This window comes from Triticum urartu, chromosome 2A (genome assembly GCF_056163025.1).
Source record: "Triticum urartu cultivar PI428250 chromosome 2A, HENAU_Tu73, whole genome shotgun sequence".
Taxonomy (NCBI): Eukaryota; Viridiplantae; Streptophyta; class Magnoliopsida; order Poales; family Poaceae; genus Triticum; species Triticum urartu.
The window spans coordinates 20,837,186-20,860,242 of NC_141874.1; the positions used below are offsets into that span (position 1 = coordinate 20,837,186).

The 23,057-nt window shown below is 47.2% G+C and overlaps 2 protein-coding genes across 3 annotated transcripts; one reads left to right on the forward strand and one right to left on the reverse strand.

The window, feature by feature from the left end:
* Window positions 1-12,695: 12,695 nt before the first annotated feature.
* LOC125535178 (nicotianamine synthase-like 5 protein) lies at window positions 12,696-14,754 on the reverse strand. 2 transcript variants are annotated; one of them, XM_048698223.2, is made up of 2 exons: window positions 14,374-14,754; window positions 12,696-13,766 (listed from the first exon to the last, which is right to left on the reverse strand). In XM_048698223.2, exon 2 carries the CDS (start codon window positions 13,724-13,726, stop codon window positions 12,866-12,868), a length of 861 nt encoding a protein of 286 aa, XP_048554180.1. In that variant the 5' UTR covers window positions 13,727-13,766; window positions 14,374-14,754; the 3' UTR covers window positions 12,696-12,865. The 2 variants fall into 2 exon arrangements, with proteins under 2 accessions (XP_048554180.1, XP_048554179.1); XM_048698222.2 differs by having other exon boundaries at window positions 12,696-13,771.
* Window positions 14,755-19,009: 4,255 nt separating this feature from the next.
* On the forward strand, window positions 19,010-20,539 carry LOC147983013 (basic endochitinase A-like). Its single transcript, XM_087542784.1, has 2 exons — window positions 19,010-19,721; window positions 19,945-20,539. The coding sequence occupies exons 1-2, from the start codon at window positions 19,090-19,092 to the stop codon at window positions 20,330-20,332; spliced, it is 1,020 nt and encodes a 339-aa protein (XP_087398910.1). The 5' UTR covers window positions 19,010-19,089; the 3' UTR covers window positions 20,333-20,539.
* Window positions 20,540-23,057: the final 2,518 nt, after the last annotated feature.

A 23,057-nucleotide genomic window follows, 5' to 3' on the forward strand; every position in this document is an offset into this window, starting at 1 on the left:
TCACATCCGGGACTCCGAACAACCTTCGGTACATCAAAATGCATAAACTCATAATATAACTGTCATCGTAACCTTAAGCGTGCGGACCCTACGGGTTCGAGAACAATGTAGACATGACCGAGACACGTCTCCGGTCAATAACCAATAGCGGGACCTGGATGCCCATATTGGCTCCTACATATTCCACGAAGATCTTTATCGGTCAGACCGCATAACAACATACGTTGTTCCCTTTGTCATCGGTATGTCACTTGCCCGAGATTCGATCGTCAGTATCCAATACCTAGCTCAATCTCGTTACCGGCAAGTCTCTTTACTCGTTCCGTAATACATCATCTCACAACTAACATCTTAGTTACAATGCTTGCAAGGCTTATGTGATGTGTATTACCGAGAGGGCCCTAGAGATACCTCTCCGACAATCGGAGTGACAAAACCTAATCTCGAAATATGTCAACCCAACATGTACCATTGGAGACACCTGTAGTACTCCTTTATAATCACCCAGTTACGTTGTGACGTTTGGTAGTACCCAAAGTGTTCCTCCGGTAAACGGGAGTTGCATAATCTCATAGTTATAGGAACATGTATAAGTCATGAAGAAAGCAATAGCAACATACTAAATGATCGGGTGCTAAGCAAATGGAATGGGTCATGTCAATCAGATCATTCAACTAATGATGTGACCTCGTTAATCAAATAACAACTCATTGTTCATGGTTAGGAAACATAACGATCTTTGATTAACGAGCTAGTCAAGTAGAGGCATACTAGTGACACTTTGTTTGTCTATGTATTCACACATGTATTATGTTTCCGGTTAATACAATTCTAGCATGAATAATAAACATTTATCATGATTATAAGGAAATAAATAATAACTTTATTATTGCCTCTAGGGCATATTTCCTTCAGTCTCCCACTTGCACTAGAGTCAATAATCTAGATTACACTGTAATGATTCTAACACCCATGGAGCCTTGGTGCTGATCATGTTTTGCTCGTGGAAGAGGCTTAGTCAACGGGTCTGCAACATTCAGATCCGTACGTATCTTGCAAATCTCTATGTCTCCCACCTGGACTAGATCCCGGATGGAATTGAAGCGTCTCTTGATGTGTTTGGTCCTTTTATGAAATCTGGATTCCTTTGCCATGGCAATTGCACCAGTATTGTCACAAAAGATTTTCATTGGTCCCGATGCACTAGGTATGACACCTAGATCGGATATGAACTCCTTCATCCAGACTCCTTCATTTGCTGCTTCCGAAGCAGCTATGTACTCCGCTTCACATGTAGATCCCGCTACGACGCTTTGTTTAGAACTGCACCAACTGACAGCTCCACCGTTTAATGTAAACACGTATCCGGTTTGCGATTTAGAATCGTCTGGATCAGTGTCAAAGCTTGCATCAACGTAACCTTTTACGGTGAGCTCTTTGTCACCTCCATATACGAGAAACATATCCTTAGTCCTTTTCAGGTATTTCAGGATGTTCTTGACCGCTGTCCAGTGATCCACTCCTGGATTACTTTGGTACCTCCCTGCTAAACTTATAGCAAGGCACACATCAGGTCTGGTACACAGCATTGCATACATGATAGAGCCTATGGCTGAAGCATAGGGAACATCTTTCATTTTCTCTCTATCTTCTGCAGTGGTCGGGCATTGAGTCTGACTCAACTTCACACCTTGTAACACAGGCAAGAACCCTTTCTTTGCTTGATCCATTTTGAACCGTTTCAAAATCTTGTCAAGGTATGTGCTTTGTGAAAGTCCAATTAAGCGTCTTGATCTATCTCTATAGATCTTAATGCCTAATATGTAAGCAGCTTCACCGAGGTCTTTCATTGAAAAACTCTTATTCAAGTATCCCTTTATGCTGTCCAGAAATTCTATATCATTTCCAATCAGCAATATGTCATCCACATATAATATCAGAAATGCTACAGAGCTCCCACTCACTTTCTTGTAAATACAGACTTCTCCGAAAGTCTATATAAAACCAAATGCTTTGATCACACTATCAAAGCGTTTATTCCAACTCCGAGAGGCTTGCACCAGTCCATAAATGGATCGCTGGAGCTTGCACACTTTGTTAGCTCCCTTTGGATCGACAAAACCTTCCGGTTGTATCATATACAACTCTTCTTCCAGAAATCCATTCAGGAATGCAGTTTTGACATCCATCTGCCAAATTTCATAATCATAAAATGCGGCAATTGCTAACATGATTCGGACAGACTTAAGCATCGCTACGGGTGAGAAGGTCTCATCGTAGTCAACCCCTTGAACTTGTCGAAAACCTTTTGCGACAAGTCGAGCTTTGTAGACAGTAACATTACCATCAGCGTCAGTCTTCTTCTTGAAGATCCATTTATTCTCAATCGCTTGCCGATCATCGAGCAAGTCAACCAAAGTCCATACTTTGTTCTCATACATGGATCCCATCTCAGATTTCATGGCTTCAAGCCACTTTGCGGAATCTGGGCTCACCATCGCTTCTTCATAGTTCGTAGGTTCATCATGATCTAGTAGCATGACTTCCAGAACAGGATTACCGTACAACTCTGGTGCGGATCTTGCTCTGGTCGATCTACGAGGTTCAATAGTATCTTGACCTGAAGTTTCATGATCAACATCATTAGCTTCCTCACTAATTGGTATAGATGTCGCAGAAACAGTTTTCTGTGATGTACTATTTTCCAATAAGGGAGCAGGTACAGTTACCTCGTCGAGTTCTACTTTCCTCCCACTCACTTCTTTCGAGAGAAACTCCTTCTCTAGAAAGGATCCATTCTTAGCAACGAATGTCTTGCCTTCAGATCTGTGATAGAAGGTGTACCCAACAGTCTCCTTTGGGTATCCTATGAAGACACATTTCTCCGATTTGGGTTCGAGCTTATCAGGTTGAAGCTTTTTCACATAAGCATCGCAGCCCCAAACTTTAAGAAACGACAATTTTGGTTTCTTGCCAAACCATAGTTCATAAGGTGTCGTCTCAACGGATTTTGATGGTGCCCTATTTAACGTGAATGCGGCCGTCTCTAAAGCATAACCCCAAAACGATAGCGGTAAATCTGTAAGAGACATCATAGATCGCACCATATCTAGTAAAGTACGATTACGACGTTCGGACACACCATTACGCTGTGGTGTTCCGGGTGGCGTGAGTTGCGAAACTATTCCACAGTTTTTCAAATGTACACCAAACTCGTAACTCAAATATTCTCCTCCACGATCAGATCGTAGAAATTTTATTTTCTTGTTACGATGATTTTCAACTTCACTCTGAAATTCTTCGAACTTTTCAAATGTTTCAGACTTATGTTTCATTACGTAGATATACCCATATCTGCTTAAATCATCTGTGAAGGTGAGAAAATAACGATATCCGCCACGAGCCTCAATATTCATCGGACCATATACATCGGTATGTATGATTTCCAACAAATCTGTTGCTCTCTCCATAGTACCGAAGAACGGTGTTTTAGTCATCTTGCCCATGAGGCACGGTTCGCAAGTACCAAGTGATTCATAATCAAGTGGTTCCAAAAGTCCATCAGTATGGAGTTTCTTCATGCGCTTTATATCGATATGACCTAAATGACAGTGCCACAAATAAGTTGCACTTTCATTATCAACTCTGCATCTTTTGGCTTCAACATTATGAATATGTGTATTACTACTATCGAGATTTAATAAGAATAGACCACTCTTCAAGGGTGCATGACCATAAAAGATATTACTCATATAAATAGAACAACCATTATTCTCTGATTTAAATGAATAACCGTCTCACATTAAACAAGATCCAGATATAATGTTCATGCTCAACGCTGGCACCAAATAACAATTATTTAGGTCTAATATTAATCCCGAAGGTAGATGTAGAGGTAGCGTGCCGACCGCGATCACATCGACTTTGGAACCGTTTCCCATGCGCATCGTCACCTCGTCCTTTGCCAGTGCCCGCTTATTCCGTAGTCCCTGTTTCGAATTGCAAATATTAGCAACAGAACCAGTATCAAATACCCAGGTGCTACTGCGAGCTCTAGTAAGGTACACATCAATAACATGTATATCACATATACCTTTGATCACCTTGCCATCCTTCTTATCCGCCAAATACTTGGGGCAGTTCCGCTTCCAGTGACCAGTCTGCTTGCAGTAGAAGCACTCAGTTTCAGGTTTAGGTCCAGACTTGGGTTTCTTCTCCTGAGCAGCAACTTGTTTGCCGTTCTTCTTGAAGTTCCCCTTCTTCTTCCCTTTGCCCTTTTTCTTGAAACTAGTGGTTTTGTTAACCATCAACACTTGATGCTCCTTCTTGATTTCTACCTCCGCAGCTTTCAGCATCGCGAAGAGCTCGGGAATAGTCTTGTTCATCCCTTGCATATTATAGTTCATCACGAAGCTCTTGTAGCTTGGTGGCAGTGATTGGAGAATTCTGTCAATGACGCAATCATCTGGAAGATTAACTCCCATCTGAATCATGTGATTATTATACCCAGACATTTTGAGTATATGCTCACTGACAGAACTGTTCTCCTCCATCTTGCAACTATAGAACTTATTGGAGACTTCATATCTCTCAATCCGGGCATTTGCTTGAAATATTAACTTCAACTCCTGGAACATCTCATATGCTCCATGACGTTCAAAACGTCGTTGAAGTCCCGATTCTAAGCCGTAAAGCATGGCACACTGAACTATCGAGTAGTCATCAGCTTTGCTCTGCCAGACGTTCATAACATCTGGTGTTGCTCCAGCAGCAGGCCTGGCACCCAGCGGTGCTTCCAGGACGTAATTCTTCTGTGCAGCAATGAGGATAATCCTCAAGTTACGGACCCAGTCCGTGTAATTGCTACCATCATCTTTCAACTTTGCTTTCTCAAGGAACGCATTAAAATTCAACGGAACAACAGCACGAGCCATCTATCTACAATCAACATAAACAAGCAAGATACTATCAGGTACTAAGTTCATGATAAGTTTAAGTTCAATTAATCAAATTACTTAAGAACTCCCACTTAGATAGACATCCCTCCAATCTTCTAAGTGATTACGTGATCCAAATCAACTAAACCATAACCGATCATCACGTGAGATGGAGTAGTTTTCAATGGTGAACATCGTTATGTTGATCATATCTACTATATGATTCACGCTCGACCTTTCGGTCTCCGTGTTCCGAGGCCATATCTGCATATGCTAGGCTCGTCAAGTTTAACCTGAGTATTCTGCGTGTGCAAAACTGGCTTGCACCCGTTGTAGATGGACGTAGAGATTATCACACCCGATCATCACGTGGTGTCTTGGCACGCCGAACTTTGGCAACGGTGCATACTCAGGGAGAACACATCTTGATAATTTAGTGAGAGATCATCTTATAATGCTACCGTCAATCAAAGCAAGATAAGATGCATAAAAAGATAAACATCACATGCAATCAATATAAGTGATATGATATGGCCATCATCATCTTGTGCTTGTGATCTCCATCTCTGAAGCACCGTCATGATCACCATCATCACCGGCGCGACACCTTGATCTCCATCGTAGCATCGTTGTCGTCTCGCCAATCTTATGCTTCCACGACTATCACTACCGTTTAGTAATAAAGTAAAGCATTACATCGCGATTGCATTGCATACAATAAAGCGACAACCATATGGCTCCTGCCAGTTGCCGATAACTCGGTTACAAAACATGATCATCTCATACAATAAAATTCAGCATCATGCCTTGACCATATCACATCACAACATGCCCTGCAAAAACAAGTTAGACGTCCTCTACTTTGTTGTTGCAAGTTTTACGTGGCTGCTACGGGCTTAAGCAAGAACCAATCTACCTACGCATCAAAACCACAACGATAGTTTGTCAAATAGACTCCGTTTTAACCTTCGCAAGGACCGGGCGTAGCCACATTTGGTTCAACTAAAGTTGGAGAGACAGCCGCCCGCAAGCCACCTGTGTGCAAAGCACGTCGGCGGAACCGGTCTCGCGTAAGCGTACGCGTAAGGTTGGTCCGGGTCGTCTCGTCCAGCAATGCCGCCGATCCAAAGTGCGACATGCTGGTAGGCAGTATGACTTATATCGCCCACAACTCACTTGTGTTCTACTCGTGCATATAACATCAACATAAATAACCTGGCTCGGATGCCACTGTTGGGTTTCGTAGTAATTTAAAGAAAATTCCTACGCACACGCAAGATCATGTGATGCATAGCAACGAGAGGGGAGAGTGTTGTCTACGTACCCAACGCAGACCGACTGCGGAAGCGCTGACACGACGTAGAGGAAGTAGTCGTACGTCTTCACGATCCAACCGATCAAGCACCGAAACTACGGCACCTCCGAGTTCGAGCACACGTTCAGCTCGATGACGATCCCCGGACTCCGATCCAGCAAAGTGTCGGGGAAGAGTTCCGTCAGCACGACGGCGTGGTGACGATCTTGATGCACTACAGCAGCAGGGCTTCGCCTAAACTCCGCTACAGTATTATCGAGGACTATGGTGGCTGGGGGCACCGCACACGGCTAAGGAATAGATCACGTGGATCAACTTGTGTGTTTCTGGGGTGCCTCTGCCTCAGTATATAAAGGAGCCAAGGGGAAGGGGGGTGCCGGCCAGGAGGAGGGCGCAGGAGGAGTCCTACTCCTTTCGGGAGTAGGACTCCCCCCCCCCAATCCTAGTTGGACTAGGATTCCCCGAGGGGGAAAGAGGGAGAGGGGGGCCGGCCACCTTCTCCTAGTCCTAATAGGACTAGGGGAGGGGGGAGGTGCGCAGCCACCTTGGGCTACCCCTTTCTCCTTTCCACTAAAGCCCATCAAGGCCCATATGGCTCCCGGGGGGTTCCAGTAACCTCCCGGTACTCCGGTAAAATCCCGATTTCATCCGGAACACTTCCGATATCCAAACATAGGCTTCCAATATATCAATCTTTACGTCTCGACCATTTCAAGACTCCTCGTCATGTCCATGATCACATCCGGGACTCCGAACAACCTTCGGTACATCAAAATGCATAAACTCATAATATAATTGTCATCGTAACCTTAAGCGTGCGGACCCTACGGGTTCGAGAACAATGTAGACATGACCGAGACACGTCTCCGGTCAATAACCAATAGCGGGACCTGGATGCCCATATTGGCTCCTACATATTCCACGAAGATCTTTATCGGTCAGACCGCATAAGAACATACGTTGTTCCCTTTGTCATCGGTATGTTACTTGCCCGAGATTCGATCGTCGGTATCCAATACCTAGCTCAATCTCGTTACCGGCAAGTCTCTTTACTCGTTCCGTAATACATCATCTCACAACTAACATCTTAGTTACAATGCTTGCAAGGCTTATGTGATGTGTATTACCGAGAGGGCCCTAGAGATACCTCTCCGACAATCGGAGTGACAAAACCTAATCTCGAAATATGCCAACCCAACATGTACCATTGGAGACACCTGTAGTACTCCTTTATAATCACCCAGTTACATTGTGACGTTTGATAGTACCCAAAGTGTTCCTCCGGTAAACGGGAGTTGCATAATCTCATAGTTATAGGAACATGTATAAGTCATGAAGAAAGCAATAGCAACATACTAAACGATCGGGTGCTAAGCTAATGGAATGGGTCATGTCAATCAGATCATTCAACTAATGATGTGACCTCGTTAATCAAATAACAACTCATTGTTCATGGTTAGGAAACATAACCATCTTTGATTAACGAGCTAGTCAAGTAGAGGCATACTAGTGACACTTTGTTTGTCTATGTATTCACACATGTATTATGTTTCCGGTTAATACAATTCTAGCATGAATAATAAACATTTATCATGATTATAAGGAAATAAATAATAACTTTGTTATTGCCTCTAGGGCATATTTCCTTCAATTTCAAGTGGTGTTCCAAGAGCCAACTGAACTTCCACGGCACCGGGAGTGGGACCACTCCATCACGCTGTTGCCAGGAACTAAGCCAGTCAACATACAGCCATATCGATATACACCGGAACAGAAAACAGAAATTGAGACCCAGGTTAAGGAAATGCTAAAGGCTGGGTTGATCACCCCAAGTGTTAGCCCGTTCTCCTCTCCTGTGCTCCTGGTGAAAAAGAAGGACCTGACATGGAGATTTTGCATGGATTTCCGTCACTTAAATGCAGTCACGGTCAAGAACACATATACTCTACCTATCATAGACGAGCTGCTCGACGAACTGGCAGGTTCCAAGTGGTTTTCCAAGCTGGACCTTTGTGCGGGGTACCACCAAATCAGGTTGCGACCGAAGGACGAAGAGAAAACGGCCTTCAAGACTCACCAAGGCCACTTCCAGTTTCGAGTACTTCCATATGGTGTGACAGGGGGACCATCAACATTTCAAGGGGGAATGAACACATCACTTGGGCCCTTGCTTCGCCACGGAGTCCTTGTTTTCATGGATGACATCCTGGTGCACACAGCCACTTTTTCAGCTCATGTCATCTTGCTGCGCCAGGTGGTCTCGTTGCTACGATCCAACGATTTACGAGCGAAGCTCTCCAAATGCACCTTTGCACAAAAACAGTATATCCTATCTCGGGCATCAGATCAGTGGCGAAGGCGTCTCAACGCTGCCGGACAAAATTCAGGCAGTTGCAACATGGCCACAGCCAGCGTCGGTGAAGGAGCTGAGGGGATTTCTGGGTCTAGCCGGGTACTACCGGAAATTTGTGAGGAATTTCGGAGTCATCAGCCGACCCCTTACAGACTTACTTCGCAAGAATTCACTGTTTATCTGGACGACAGTGACTGAGGAGGCATTTCAAGCATTCAAGAAAGCTCTAATTCAAGCCCCGGTGTTGGCACTGCCAGACTTCACGCGACAATTTGTCGTGGAAACGGATGCGAGCGCTACTGGAGTGGGAGCGGTCCTGATGCAAGACTCACACCCCGTGGCATATTTGAGCAAGGCCCTTTGCCCACGGAATCTTGGCCTATCGGCGTACGAGAAAGAGTGTCTGGACGTTACTGTTGGCGATCGACCACTGGCGGCCATACCTTCAACTTGCAGAGTTTTTGATTCGCACAGACCAAAGGAGTTTGCTCAATCTTACAGATCAGCGTTTAAACACTCCAATTCAACAGCGGGCGTTCACCAAATTGGTCGGGCTGCAGTTCCGGATTCAATACAAAGCCGGACCACTGAACCGCGCGGCGCATGCACTATCGCGACGCAGGCATGAACAGATCGCGGAGTTGAGCGCAGTGTCACTTTGCCGCCCTGTCTGGCTGGATGCGATTGTTGCAGGATATCAACAAGACCCAGTGGCACGACAGCGGCTCTCCCAGCTTGCATTGGACCCCAATGGTGAGACTGGATTCACCTTGAAGGACGGGATCATCCGCGAGCACGATCGGGTCTGGATCGCTGAGGACAAAGAAACACAACAGAGCATCATCAGATCACTGCACGACAGCGCGATCGGGAGACATTCGGGATTCCATGCTACTTACAACCGAATTCGCCAGCTGTTCTCGTGGAAGGGAATGAAGGACATGGTCAAAGCATTCGTTCGCTCGTGCTCTGTTTGTCAACAAGCGAAAATAGAACGCAAATCACCAGCTGGACTGCTCCAACCGCTACCAATTCCAAAGAAACCATGGGCTGTGATCTCGTTGGACTTCATCGAAGGGTTACCATCTCCGGGCGGCTTCGATGTGATTCTGGTCATCGTCGATAAGTTCTCAAAGTACGCCCATTTTCTGCCACTCAAACACCCATTCACAGCTCTGCAGGTGGCGACTCTGTTTATGCACAACATATACAAGTTGCATGGCTTGCCGATGGCAATTATCTCTGACCAGGATCGCATCTTCACGAGCAGTGTGTGGCGGGAACTTTTCAAGCTCTCTCAGACACAACTGCGGCTCAGCTCCTCGTACCACCCTCAAACGGACGGCCAGACAAAGCGAGTAAACCAGTGTCTGGAGACTTACCTCAGGTGTGCAGTACATGCTTGCCCCAAGAATTGGTTTAAATGGCTCTTCCTTGCTGAGTACTGGTATAATACATGCTTTCACTCGGCGCTTGGGCGTACACCATTCGAAGTCATCTATGGGCACTTGCCAAGAGAGTTTGGGGTGATTCAAGTGGAGGAATGCACTGTACCTGACTTGGCAGCTTGGCTGAAGGAAAGAGAGGTGATGCATGAACTGCTCCAACAACATTTGAAACAAGCGCAGGACAGAATGAAGAGGCAAGCGGACAAACACCGAACAGACAAGCAGTTTGAGGTTGGGGATTCAGTCTTTCTTCGCCTACAACCTTACGTCCGGACGTCCCTGGCGCAGCGACCATACCAGAAGCTGGCCTTCCGATACTACGGGCCATACAAAATCATTGGTCGCATCGGTGCAGTGGCGTACAAGCTTCAACTACCAGCGGGCAGCAAAATACACAACGTGGTGCACGTGTCTCAGCTGAAGCAGGCAGTGGGCGTGGACGTCCCCATTGCAGGTTTGATTCCACCTGATAACGCAACTTTGCAGGCTCTGCAGGTTCCCTGCCGCATCCTTGACGACCGGTACGCAGGCGTGCAGCACACTACCAAGCATGTGCAGGTGCTGTGGAGCGGCCTACCACCATCCCTAGCGACGTGGGAAGACCCTGGTGAGCTCCGTCATCGATTTCCGGCGACACCGGCTTGGGGACAAGCCGGCACTCAAGAAGGGGAGAATGTAACGATGAGGCCAACTGCCACAGCTAGCATGAAGGACCGAGCGACGGGACCTGCAGGCAGCGACCTCAAGGACCAAGGACAGGCTGGAGCTGACCAAGTCAAGGATGACTTGGGCGAGGAGTAGACGAGTGGGTTGGTGTGGGTATTTAGGCCAGGACCCGGCCAGTTGTAAGGCATGTTGGATGACTAACTGAATCGCATCCGGAGAGAAGCTGTTCTTCCTCCCGGCCTCCTATCCCCTTTCTCCCCTGCTACCAACTCCCTTTCCCTCCTTTCCCCTACTCCAAGTTGAGAAATAGATCGGACTCGTTACACTTCCATCTGATTCGGATTCCACCATTCCTTCTCACCACACAATCTTTCCTAGCATGTTTCTTGCTCAAACATTGATGGGCTGACACAAAGCAAAACGCGCTGACGCGGCGGCATGATTGGCAGGCAGGAGATTCGCCCGGACCAGCCCAGCCCGTAGAGAAACTCAGAGCCGTCTTGCTTGCCTTCGGCCAATGGCTCGATGAAGAAACTTCAGTCCGAGGAATCACCTGCAGGGATCGCTTCCAACTCGAATCCGGCCACTACAAGAGAGAGCAGCCCTCGGTACCAAGAGGCGACGCTCTCCGTCTTGATCATCATGGCCGTGCTCGAGACGCGGGAGAGCCACATGATGTTGGAATAAGCCACGGCGTGTGTGGTCGGGCTCGTCGGGCATGACGGATGCACGCGGGACGGGCGGGACGCACTGGTGTCGTCGGGCTCGTCGGGTATGTCGGTGACGCGCGGGACGGGCGGGACGTGCGGGACGCAGCAATGTGGCGTGTGTGTAATGTGTCTACTAATAACGTGTAGGTCTAAGTGCACGAGTTCGTACTTGTGCCAGTTTGAGTTAGTCTGCGGTTTGTTAGTGCATGCAGCAGGGGCCGTTGGAGGCAGCCGCGTCGTGCGTAAAGGAGTGCATCGTCCGCGCGGCTGGAACGTACGGATCAAGCTGCATGTGTAGATGCATATGGAGTTTGTTATGTACGTGCGCGTATCGGCCGGAAGAGTTGCCTGGGTGCTGCGTCGCTGTATGGCTACAAAAGGCCTTGTAATCGTTGATGTAACCTTAGCCAGCAGAAGAAAAGGGGCGTTTGAGCGCCGGGGCGTTGGTCGCCAGAAAAAAGTAATGCGTCTACCTTCAGTCTAGCGTAAGAGAGAGCGGCAACAACACATGAGACTCCACGCGGCTCGAGGGGAAGCAACCGTGTGCCCACCCATCCTCTGCGTGCTGCCGGACATGCTTCTTTCAGCTCAGATTCTACTCTTCATTTTCACCAAATATTGCAAACAGATCACCAAACCACGACAAATCACCTGCAAATCAACAAAGCAAAAGCTTCGGTACATAAGGTGGAAAATCTTTAGTGTGACGACACAGCATCTATTTAAGCAAAACAACATACACAAGTGTCTTTTGTAGCCCCCCTGAAGTAGTTAGAGACTAGGGGCCTTCTAAATTCTACAACCTCTGTTTCTAAATGTAAGACATTTTGGCAGTTCAAAATGAACTGCAAAAACATCTTGCATTTAGAAACAGAGGGTGCCTAATATTAGTAGCCCCCTTGACCTAATCGGTCATGCTCAAAACTCCATAGTTAACTTTAGTAAAACAACTACTCCCAACATACATCCCCAACCAACATCTCTTTAATCTGATGCTTAACTAACCCCCAGCGTTTCTTAAAAAAGCAACAGAAAAATCATCCAGCCCCGGTGTTGAACTGGTTTTCAAACTCCTTATAACATGTCAATCTCATCTAATGAACGAGATTGGAGCAGTAAATCCTAAATAATTAAATAGGTGATCCCCATTAATCTATTTCTCACAGCACGCAAACATGCATGTGAAAAAGATTTTCCATTCTTCTACGCTACTTGTGTCCAATAAATATTTTACAAAACTATACAATAAGCAAATACAATAAATCATTTGTATGTTCAGTTTTGATACTGATATTATTAAGCCAAATACTCATGTTTGATACAACCAAACCTCATTGAAACATATTGCAACCAGTACCCGCATCAATGTGCGGGTTATCAGCCAGTTATTATCAATGTGAGACACAATTGGCAGCCAGGTTCCTCTTTTTCCTTAATTAAGCACTCATTTCTTGTGGTCTCTTCACCTTCCGTGCAACAATGAAAGAGTTGAACACCTCATCGCCTGCAGGGTGATGCACGGCCAGCACTTGGAACCCACCACGCCCGATATCGTCCAGCTCCACTACAGGATACAGGAACGCTCGCGCCCCGTGGGCGCTTCGCGCGACGAGCACCGCCCCATCTGCCATGTGCTTCCCCAAGTGCGCGATGGTGTTGGCCTTCTCCTCGGACGTCATTCCCACGAGCGCCGCCAGGAAGACCACATCGTACACGCCGAGCTCAGCCGTGAGGTCCGCGACTTCGGCTGTGTGGAACGCCATGCGTGCACGCACGCCCTCGTCCGCCGCGCCGACCAGCTTCGTTGCCCGGCCGTTGGCCACGCTGCACCGGTCGTAGTTGTCGAACCTGGTGTCCGGCAGGTGGTACGTCGCGAGGAAGAGCGAGCTGAACGGCAGCGGTCCCGATCCGATGAACGCCACGCGGGCCGGGGCCGCCACGTGACCGGCCAGAAGGTCGTGCTCGAGCTTGCTCAGGTTGATGTAGTTGTCGAAGTAAGGGAAGCGGCCGAGGTGATCGAGCGGGTTGTCCAAGGCGGTGAGCATGTCGGAGTAGTGCGCCTCGAGCAGCCCCTCGGCGGTCGAGCAGAGGCGGATGAGGTCCTGCCGCATCTCCTGCGCCTCCGGGCCGAGCTTGGTCACGTCCACCGGGCTAGACGGGACGCACGCCGCGACCAGCTCGGTGAAGAGCGCGTCGACTTGAGGGGACGGGCTTAGCGACGGGAGCTTGGAGATGGCGGCGTGGAGACCGGTGATCTTCTCGACCAGAGCAGTCACCTCGCTGTTTTCGGCCTCCATGTCACTTGATTGACAAGCAGGTATGGGTGATGTTGCAGTGCTGTTCTACAAAAAAAAGAGTAGACTGTAGTGCTATGATGGAACTGATGGAATTGCAATTGATTGAGCAGTTTGATGAGCTCTGGAGAGTGAGGGGTGGTATGTAGCATGGAAATCGTATGCGTGGCGCGCTTCATGCTTGCACAGACGTGACGGCCTGTTTCGTGCCTCTAAATCTAATTCCCGACATGAGTCATTGCATCTTGCTGACCAGCTCATGATTTGGTAGCTAACTTGACAATATACTAAATTCGGAATGAGGGGATAGGTGGATAAATTTAGTCCCTGGCATGTGCCTACGGGCCAACCTCTGTAGAATAGTCACTATAGGATCTGAAGAAAAATGGCAGAATAGAGTTGTTCTTTACTAAATAAATTAGGATCTTTCTCTACCAAATTAGAGTGCACAGTCATTTTTCTATTGATGTTCCCAGAAATTCAGTTCACCAGGGAACACCTTACTACCTTAGGTTGAATGTGATTTTCTTTTGTCTAAACCAGTAGGTCTAAGCTTAGCCTCTATGTGAATCTCAATATAGAGACAGTGGACGGTGGGAAACCGACTGAACTGGCGATGCGGGACTGAAAAAAGTTTCAGTGGCACTGACCTTGTCCGTAGCAGCCGGCCGGCCGGCGTCTGCTCCCGCTCCACCGCGAGCCCCCTTCAGCCTCTCTCGGCCGCACGAGTCTCTCTCCGGCGTGGGGGGGAAGGACGGCGACGTTCCCGGGCCCCCGAAGCGGAGGAGGGCACCGGCTGCGTCGGGGCCGGCCGGTGCGGCGGGATGACGCTGCCGCCTGCAGCGGGGAAGCGAAGCAAGGAGGACGGTGCGGGGAGGCGTCCGGAGCTCCCTCGCGCTGCAGGTGGTGGCCGGAGTTCAGATCGGGAGGGCTTCTTTGGCTGGAGACCGGAGAGAGGAATGGGGGAGACGAGAAACCGAGCTTGACGAAAGCCGCATCGTGTATGTTTTTTCTTTTGATTGAGGGAATATTATCATTCCAGGAGTTGGGCTGGATTGTTCTAGAAAGGAGTTGGGCTGGATGGGCTAGGCTATGGTTTGCCACAGCCACCGCAGCAGCCGGCATAATTTTGCCAATATGCATGCTATGGGTCTGTGTAAGTTGCATAGAGAGGTTCCATCAAAGACTGCACTTTCTTTATAAAAGGATGTTAAGGCCCTGTTTGATTCAGCTTTTATCGACGGATTCCGCTGCCGCGTAGCAGAATCTGAATCAAAGGGTGCATCCAGCAGAATCCGATTCCAGAAATCCGGTGCCAAAATATGAACCAAAAGCAAAAGCAGTCCAGGACGTGCTTTCCAAAATCTGATTCCGCTACGGGCCAAAATCTGAAAAAGCTGTATCAGCTGGTTTGTCAAATGACCTACATCTTTTTCACATCAGATTTTCCACAGCTGTTTTTTCACATCAGATTTTTCACAGCTGCTTTTAGAAATCCACAGCCGAACCAAACAGGGCCTAAATCTCCCGGCCTCTACATCAATCGATGCATACAACCATCTTTATTAATTATTCAATAAATGTCTAACAAGAACATACATCAAGCCATCCGAAGCAACCACTCACACCTACAAACTCGATAAATGCGGAGTGCTCTCACTCCCCATATCTAAAACCGGCGGCGGCGGCGATCCATTCACATAACGTATCGGAACCCAGCCGGTGCAGCAGACCTAAAGCGTACATCCCATGCACACGTTTTAGAAGTCGCCATCATCATCGGATCGCTGACCCATCTTCATGAGAGAGATCCGCATCATCCTTGCCAGTCCGACCATCTGTTGACGCCACCACCGACGTCCAACAACACCACCGGCCTGCGCTCGTCCATACAGACGCGAAGACTTTTGAAGATTTGTCATGCGTAGTACCTGTTGGGGAGCGCAGTAATTTCAAAAAAAATCCTACGCACACGCAAGATCTATCTAGGTGATGCATAGCAACGAGAGAGGAAGAGTGTTGTCCACGTACCCTCGTAGACCGTAAGCGGAAGCGTTATGACAACGCGGTTGATGTAGTCTACGTATTCACGATCCGACCGGTCCTAGCACCCAAGGTACGACACCTCCGTGATCTGCACACGTTCATCTCGGTGACGTCTCGCGAACTCTAGATCCAGCTGACTGTCGAGGAAGAGTTTCGTCGGCACGACGGCGTGATGACAGTGATGATGAAGCTACCGACGCAGGGCTTCGCCTAAGCACTGCAACGATATAACCGAGGTGAAAATCTGTGGAGGGGGCACCGCACACGGCTAAACAATCAACTTGTGTGTCTATGGGGTGCCCCCCTCCCCCGTATATAAAGGAATGGAGGGGGGAAGGGCCGGCCCCTCTATGGTGCGCCCAAGGGGAGTCCTACTCCTACCGGGAGTAGGATTCCCCCCCCTCTCCTCCCTAGTTGGATTAGGAGAGGAAGGAAGGGAGAGAGAGGGAAGGAAAGGGGGCTGGCTAGGGCTGCAAACGAGTCGAGCTCGAGCGAGTTAGAGTTGGCTCAGCTCAACTCATATGAAAATTCGAGCGAGCTCAAACTAAACGAAGCTCATGATCGAGTTGTAGAACATGACTCGTGTTAACGATCTCGAGTCGATCTCGAGCTAGTTTCCAGCTAAATGAGATGGTAAAAATTATAAATCTATGGATGAACAACGAAAAAACTAAGGTGAATATGTTGGGAACCTTTGCTAATAATATAGGATATTTAACACATAGTCGACCACGTGCAATAATTAGGCCTAAATCTTCTCTGCACTTAATTAAGTTTTCATATTTTTTGTAAATAAAATGGAGAAAAATTATGGACAACATATATGGTAATAAATTATCTTATTTCCATTTAATACATGACATGATCATTTAACATAATGATATTCTGTTGAGCTATCAAGCTAAAATCGAGCGAGCCAACATTGACTCAAGATCAACTCGTTTCTCGGTCGAGCTACATAAAATGTTCAAACTCGGCTCGTTTCTTTTCGAGTCGATCTCGAGTTGAGTCAAAAAACGAGTCGATCTCGAGCGGCTCACGAGCCGTAAGCTTTTCTTGCAGCCCTAGGGCCGGCCCCCCACCCAATTCAGATTGGGCTTGGGAGGGGGGCCCTCCTAGGCTCCCTTCTCCTCTCTCTCACTATGGTCCAATAAGGCTCATATACTTCCCGGGGGTTCCGGTAACCTCCCGGTACTCCGGTATATGTCCGACCTCATTCGGAACCATTCCGATGTCCAAACATAGGCTTTCAATACATCGATCTTTATGTCTCGACCATTTCGAGACTCCTCGTCATGTCTGTGATCATATCCGGGACTCCGAACTGCCTTCGGTATATCAAAACACATAAACTCATAATACCGATCGTCACCAAACGTTAAGCGTGCGGACCCTACGGGTTCGAGAACTATATAGACATGACCGAGACTCATCTTTGGTCAATAATCAATAGCGGAACCTAGATGCTCATATTGGTTCCTACATATTCTACGAAGATCTTTATCGGTCAAACCGCATAACAACATACGTTGTTCCCTTTGTCATGGTATGTTACTTGCCCGAGATTCGATCCTCGGTATCTCAATACCTAGTTCAATCTCGTTACCGGCAAGTCTTTTTACTCGTTCTGTAATGCAACATTCCGTAACTAACTCATTAGTCATATTGATTTCAAGGCTTATAGTGATGTGCATTACCGAGAGGGCCCAGAGATAACTCTCCGATACATGGAGTGACAAATCTTAATCTCGATCTATGCCAACTCAACAAACACCATCGGAGACACCTGTAGAGCATCTTTATAGTCAACCAGTTACGTTGTGACGTTTGATAGCACACTAAGTGTTCCTCCTGTATTCGGGAGTTGCATAATCTCTAGTCATAAGAACATGTATAAGTTATGGAGAAAGCAATAGCAGTAAACTAAACGATCAAAGTACTAAGCTAGCGGATGGGTCAAGTCAATCACATCATTCTTTAATGATGTGATCCCGTTTGTCAAATGACAACTCTTTGTCCATGGCTAGGAAACTTAACTATCTTTAATCAACGAGCTAGTCAGGTAGAGGCATACTAGTGACACTATGTTTGTCTATGTATTCACACATGTACTAAGTTTTCGGTTAATACAATTATAGCATGAATAATAAACATTTATCATGATATAAGGAAATATAAATAACAACTTTATTATTGTCTCTAGGGCATATTTCCTTTAGTACCTGCCGACCAAACATGACCAGCATTTTGGGTACCGAACAAAATTCCGGGATCTCGCACGATTACCACTCCCCCTTGAGAAACGCTCATACCGAGCAAAAAATCTCAAATATTTTGAAATCAAACGCTCACACTTATAGTTAAATAGGGTCAATCTCTTTTGCAACAATAGAACTGGTGGCTGGGTCATCCTATCCTCAACAACGAGCCGCGGGTTCGACTCTTGCCCTCATTTTTTTTTTCTGAGGATGCAAAAGTTGGAAAATGCTGCATATATGTTGCAAGGTCTAGGGGTCGAACTCCCGACAGTTTAGCAAGCGGCAATCCAGGTTGAACAGCCTCTACGCCAGGTTAGAGTTGTGATATAGAAGAGTTAGACACGTATCTATATCGACTTATTTTCAGTATTTTATAGTTACTGTGGTAACCGCAAATTCCTGTGCCCCTCGAGAAAAAGGTCCACTCGGGATCCAAAATGACATGACATAGGATAGCACCTATCGGTTAGGCATGACTTGATATCTTCACCGAAGCTTCGTGTAAGACGAAGCCGCTCCACGTAATGCCTCTGTATTCTAGTGTTGCTTCACAAATGACTCAAAAGAGAGAAATAACACCGCAGTACCGCCATCATCCGATTACAATCACAGACGGGGAACCAGCAAAGCCCCAAGAATGCTTGCACAATTTAAGTTCCAAATTAAACACGGCACATATTTATTATATATAGTTGCAGAATAAGTACTGTTTTCTAGTAACAGGATAATCTTGTTGTCTTGTCTTTGTAGCTACACCAACCCCGTCCGCGTCTTCATCAAGCATTAACTAATTTATGAACCAAGCGTGGCTGATGGATCAATACGTGGTCCATTTCAACAAGTTATGAGGGTGGACATGGTCATGTGCAGTGCAGTGCGGTGATGAAGAGGATAAGGGACGAAAATTCTTCTCAAGAGGCGTGCATGGAAACTTCTGCGCATGTGCAATAATAAAGAGGATGCATGATACGCGAAACTTCTTCTGGCCAGCCGCCGTGCTCCAGAATTCAATGGCCAAGACTCAAGAGTCAAGACTAGTGCAGGATTAAATTGTTCCATAAAATGGCGGCACTCGGCGCCTCGGCTCATTCATCCGCGGTAGCCAGCAAAGCAACCATGTCCACGGTGAGAGCGCCGCGTGCGACGGCCATCCTGGCCGCCGTCCTGGCGGCGGCAGCCGCGGTCACGCCGGCCACGGCCCAGCAGTGCGGGTCGCAAGCCGGCGGCGCGACGTGCGCCGACTGCCTGTGCTGCAGCCAGTTCGGGTTCTGCGGCAGCACCTCCGAATACTGCGGCGCCGGCTGCCAGAGCCAGTGCAGCGGCTGCGGCGGCGGGGTGGCGTCCATCGTGTCCGGGGACCTCTTCGAGCGGTTCCTGCTCCATCGCAACGACGCGGCGTGCCTGGCCCGCGGGTTCTACACGTACGACGCCTTCCTGGCCGCCGCCGGCGCCTTCCCGGCCTTCGGCACCACCGGAGACCTGGACACGCGGAAGCGGGAGGTGGCGGCCTTCTTCGGCCAGACCTCGCACGAGACCACCGGCGGATGGCCCACCGCGCCCGACGGCCCCTTCTCGTGGGGCTACTGCTTCAAGCAGGAGCAGGGCTCGCCGCCGAGCTACTGCGACCAGAGCGCCGACTGGCCGTGCGCACCCGGCAAGCAGTACTATGGCCGCGGCCCCATCCAGCTCACCCAGTAAGCACCCACAAAACTCTCTTCTTCATGTACTAACTCAAAGTTTCTGAGTTTTAACCTAATAAACATAAAAAATTACCAACATCCGTGATAGTATCATCGGCGTAATTAGATCAATGATAAAGCATATTTTCATATGTCATTGTTTGGATTTTGGTAAAAAAAAATATGAAAAATGTCGTATTTATTGATGGCATGTTTGTTTCATGCTGGATTGGTTCAGCAACTACAACTACGGACCGGCGGGCCGCGCAATCGGGGTGGACCTGCTGAACAATCCGGACCTGGTGGCCACAGACCCGATAGTGGCGTTCAAGACGGCGATATGGTTCTGGATGACGACGCAGTCCAACAAGCCGTCGTGCCATGATGTGATCACGGGGCTGTGGACTCCGACGGCCAGGGATAGCGCAGCCGGACGGGTACCCGGGTATGGTGTCATCACCAACGTCATCAACGGCGGGATAGAATGCGGCATGGGGCAGAACGACAAGGTGGCCGATCGGATCGGGTTCTACAAGCGCTATTGTGACATCTTCGGCATCGGCTACGGAGATAACCTCGACTGCTACAACCAATTGTCGTTCAACATTGGGCTCGCAGTACAGTGAGACAGTAAGACTATGGGTCCTCGATCTATGCATGTGTGGATGTGATCACACATAAATAAACAATCTTGGGAAGTACTTTTTATGACCAAATAAATGGATGACGAGACCTCCCACATGTGTAATAGTACATTTATGTCGATGAACCCAAAGGAATCACCTTTATTAAAAGAAATCCTAATAGTTTATGCAGAAATGTCTGCAAAAATATATGTCTCCTATAGTCGCTTGGTGGACTGATATTTCGTACCCCTCCGTCCCAAAATAAAACAAGTGTCTCAACACTTATTTTGGGATAGCCGGAGTACTAATTTTGCTAACAAATTGACGGCGGTCAGAGCAGAAATGGCTTTACTTGCCCATTTCTTTACTTCAAACTGTTTGTTATGTAGCTAGCTAGTCAGATTTGAGTTATGTGGTGGAATTGTTATATTTGACATGCATGTTCCAAACTACTTTTTTTTAACAAGGCGCCAACGGTGCCATATATTTCAGCTCATAGGCAGACTACAGAGTGAGAGTACATAACCTTGTTGCAGAGAAAGAAGAAGAGCTTGAATTACAGGGCATGGCCTATACCTATGAACTAAGCAAAGATAACTGGAAGAAGATCCAGTCAAAAGGATTACAACCTGAAGAGTACACCACAACCTGAAGTTCAAGCAAGCACAATTTATAGGAGCTCCTTGTGTTGCATTTAGCTGTAGGAGTTAAGTCCCAACCGAGGATGTCCGGACTGTTATCTTGAACGATATGAGTGTTCAGTATGATAGAAGCAGTTGGTTGAGCAAAGAGCCGATGAATGAGAGCATGGTTCCACTATTTCTGCTGAGGAAGCCATAAATCTTTAATCGTGGGAGGATAAACAATCTGGGATTGTCGAATAATCAAATGATTGTACATATTTGACAAAGCAGAGTACCAAGGGGTGCTCCACACTGATATATTGCATTTGGTGTGTTCATAAAAACTATGGCATTTAAGCCTAGGCATAATTTTAAGAATAGAAGACCAAACACCAAATTTTGGAACAGAGGAGCTAGCCAACCAAATAGAAGAGCCAGGGAAGCATTTGGCCTTGAGGATCAAGTGAAGATGAGAGGAAGGAGCTTCGACAATTCTCCATGTTGCAGTAAGAATTAAGGCTTGATTCATAGCCCGCAAGTTCCTAATTCACATCCTGTGTGCTATCCTCCCACCAAATCTAGAGGATTTTATGGTGGGGGCAATAATGGCGATGCTCGTGCCAGAGCTGGTGGAGTAGGAGATGTCGGAGATGGAAGAGGTTTTTGTTCCACAAACAAGGAAGAGAGAGGCGTGCGCATGATTTAGATGTCGCGACACTCTCCTCGCTCCCCTCGATGCTCACATACGGGGTAATGAGATACCCCCTTCATCCGTGAATAAGTGTACTTCTAGCTTTTGCCTTAAGTCAAAGTTTTAAAATTTTGACCAACTTTATAGAGAAAAGTAGCAGCATTTATGGCACCAATTCATACCATTGGATCAGTTTTGAAATGTACTTTCAAAATATACCAATTTGATGTTATATATGTTACTACTCTTCTCTAGAAAGTTGGTCAAAATTTTAAAACTTTGAGCTAGGACAAATGGTAGAAGTACACTTATTGGCGGACGGAGGGAGTACTTATCTGTGGCATGGGTGTCATCGCTAGAGTGGTGACATGGGTGTCATCGCTAGAGCGTGCGGTGGCTTTGTTGGAAATATGCCCTAGAGGCAATAATAAAATGGTTAATATTATATTTCTTTGTTCATGATAATTGTCTATTGTTCATGCTATAATTGTGTTATCCGGAAATCGTAATACATGTGTGAATACATAGACCACAACACGTCCCTAGTGAGCCTCTAGTTGACTAGCTCGTTGATCAAAAGATAGTCATGGTTTCCTGACTATGGACATTGGATGTCATTGATAACGGGATCACATCATTAGGAGAATGATGTGATGGACAAGACCCAATCCTAAGCATAGCTCAAAGATCGTGTAGTTCGTTTGATGTAGCTTTTCCGAATGTCAAGTATCATTTCCTTAGACCATGAGATTATGCAACTCCCGGATACCGTAGGAGTGCCTTGGGTGTGCCAAACGTCACAACGTAACTGGGTGACTATAAAGGTACATTACAGGTATCTCCGAAAGTGTCTGTTGGGTTGGCACAAATCGAGACTAGGATTTGTCACTCCGTATGACGGAGAGGTATCTCTGGGCCCACTCGGTAATGCATCATCATAATGAGCTCAATGTGACCAAGTGGTTGATCACGGGATCATGCATTACGGCACGAGTAAAATGACTTGCCAGTAACGAGATTGAATTAGGTATTGGGATACCGACGATCGAGTCTCGGGCAAGTAACGTACCGATTGACAAAGGGAATTGTATACGGATTGATTGAATCCTCGACATCGTGGTTCATTCAATGAGATCATCGTGGAGCATGTGGGAGCCAACATGGGTATCCAGATCCCGCTATTGGTTATTGACCGGAGAGGCGTCTCGGTCATGTCTGCATGTCTCCCGAACCCGTAGGGTCTACATACTTAAGGTTCGGTGACGCTAGGGTTGTAGAGATATTAGTATGCAGTAACCCGAAAGTTGTTCGGGGTCCCGGATGAGATCCCGGACGTCATGAGGAGTTCCGGAATGGTCCGGAGGTAAAGATTTATATATGGGAAGTCCAGTTTTGGTCATCGGGAAGGTTT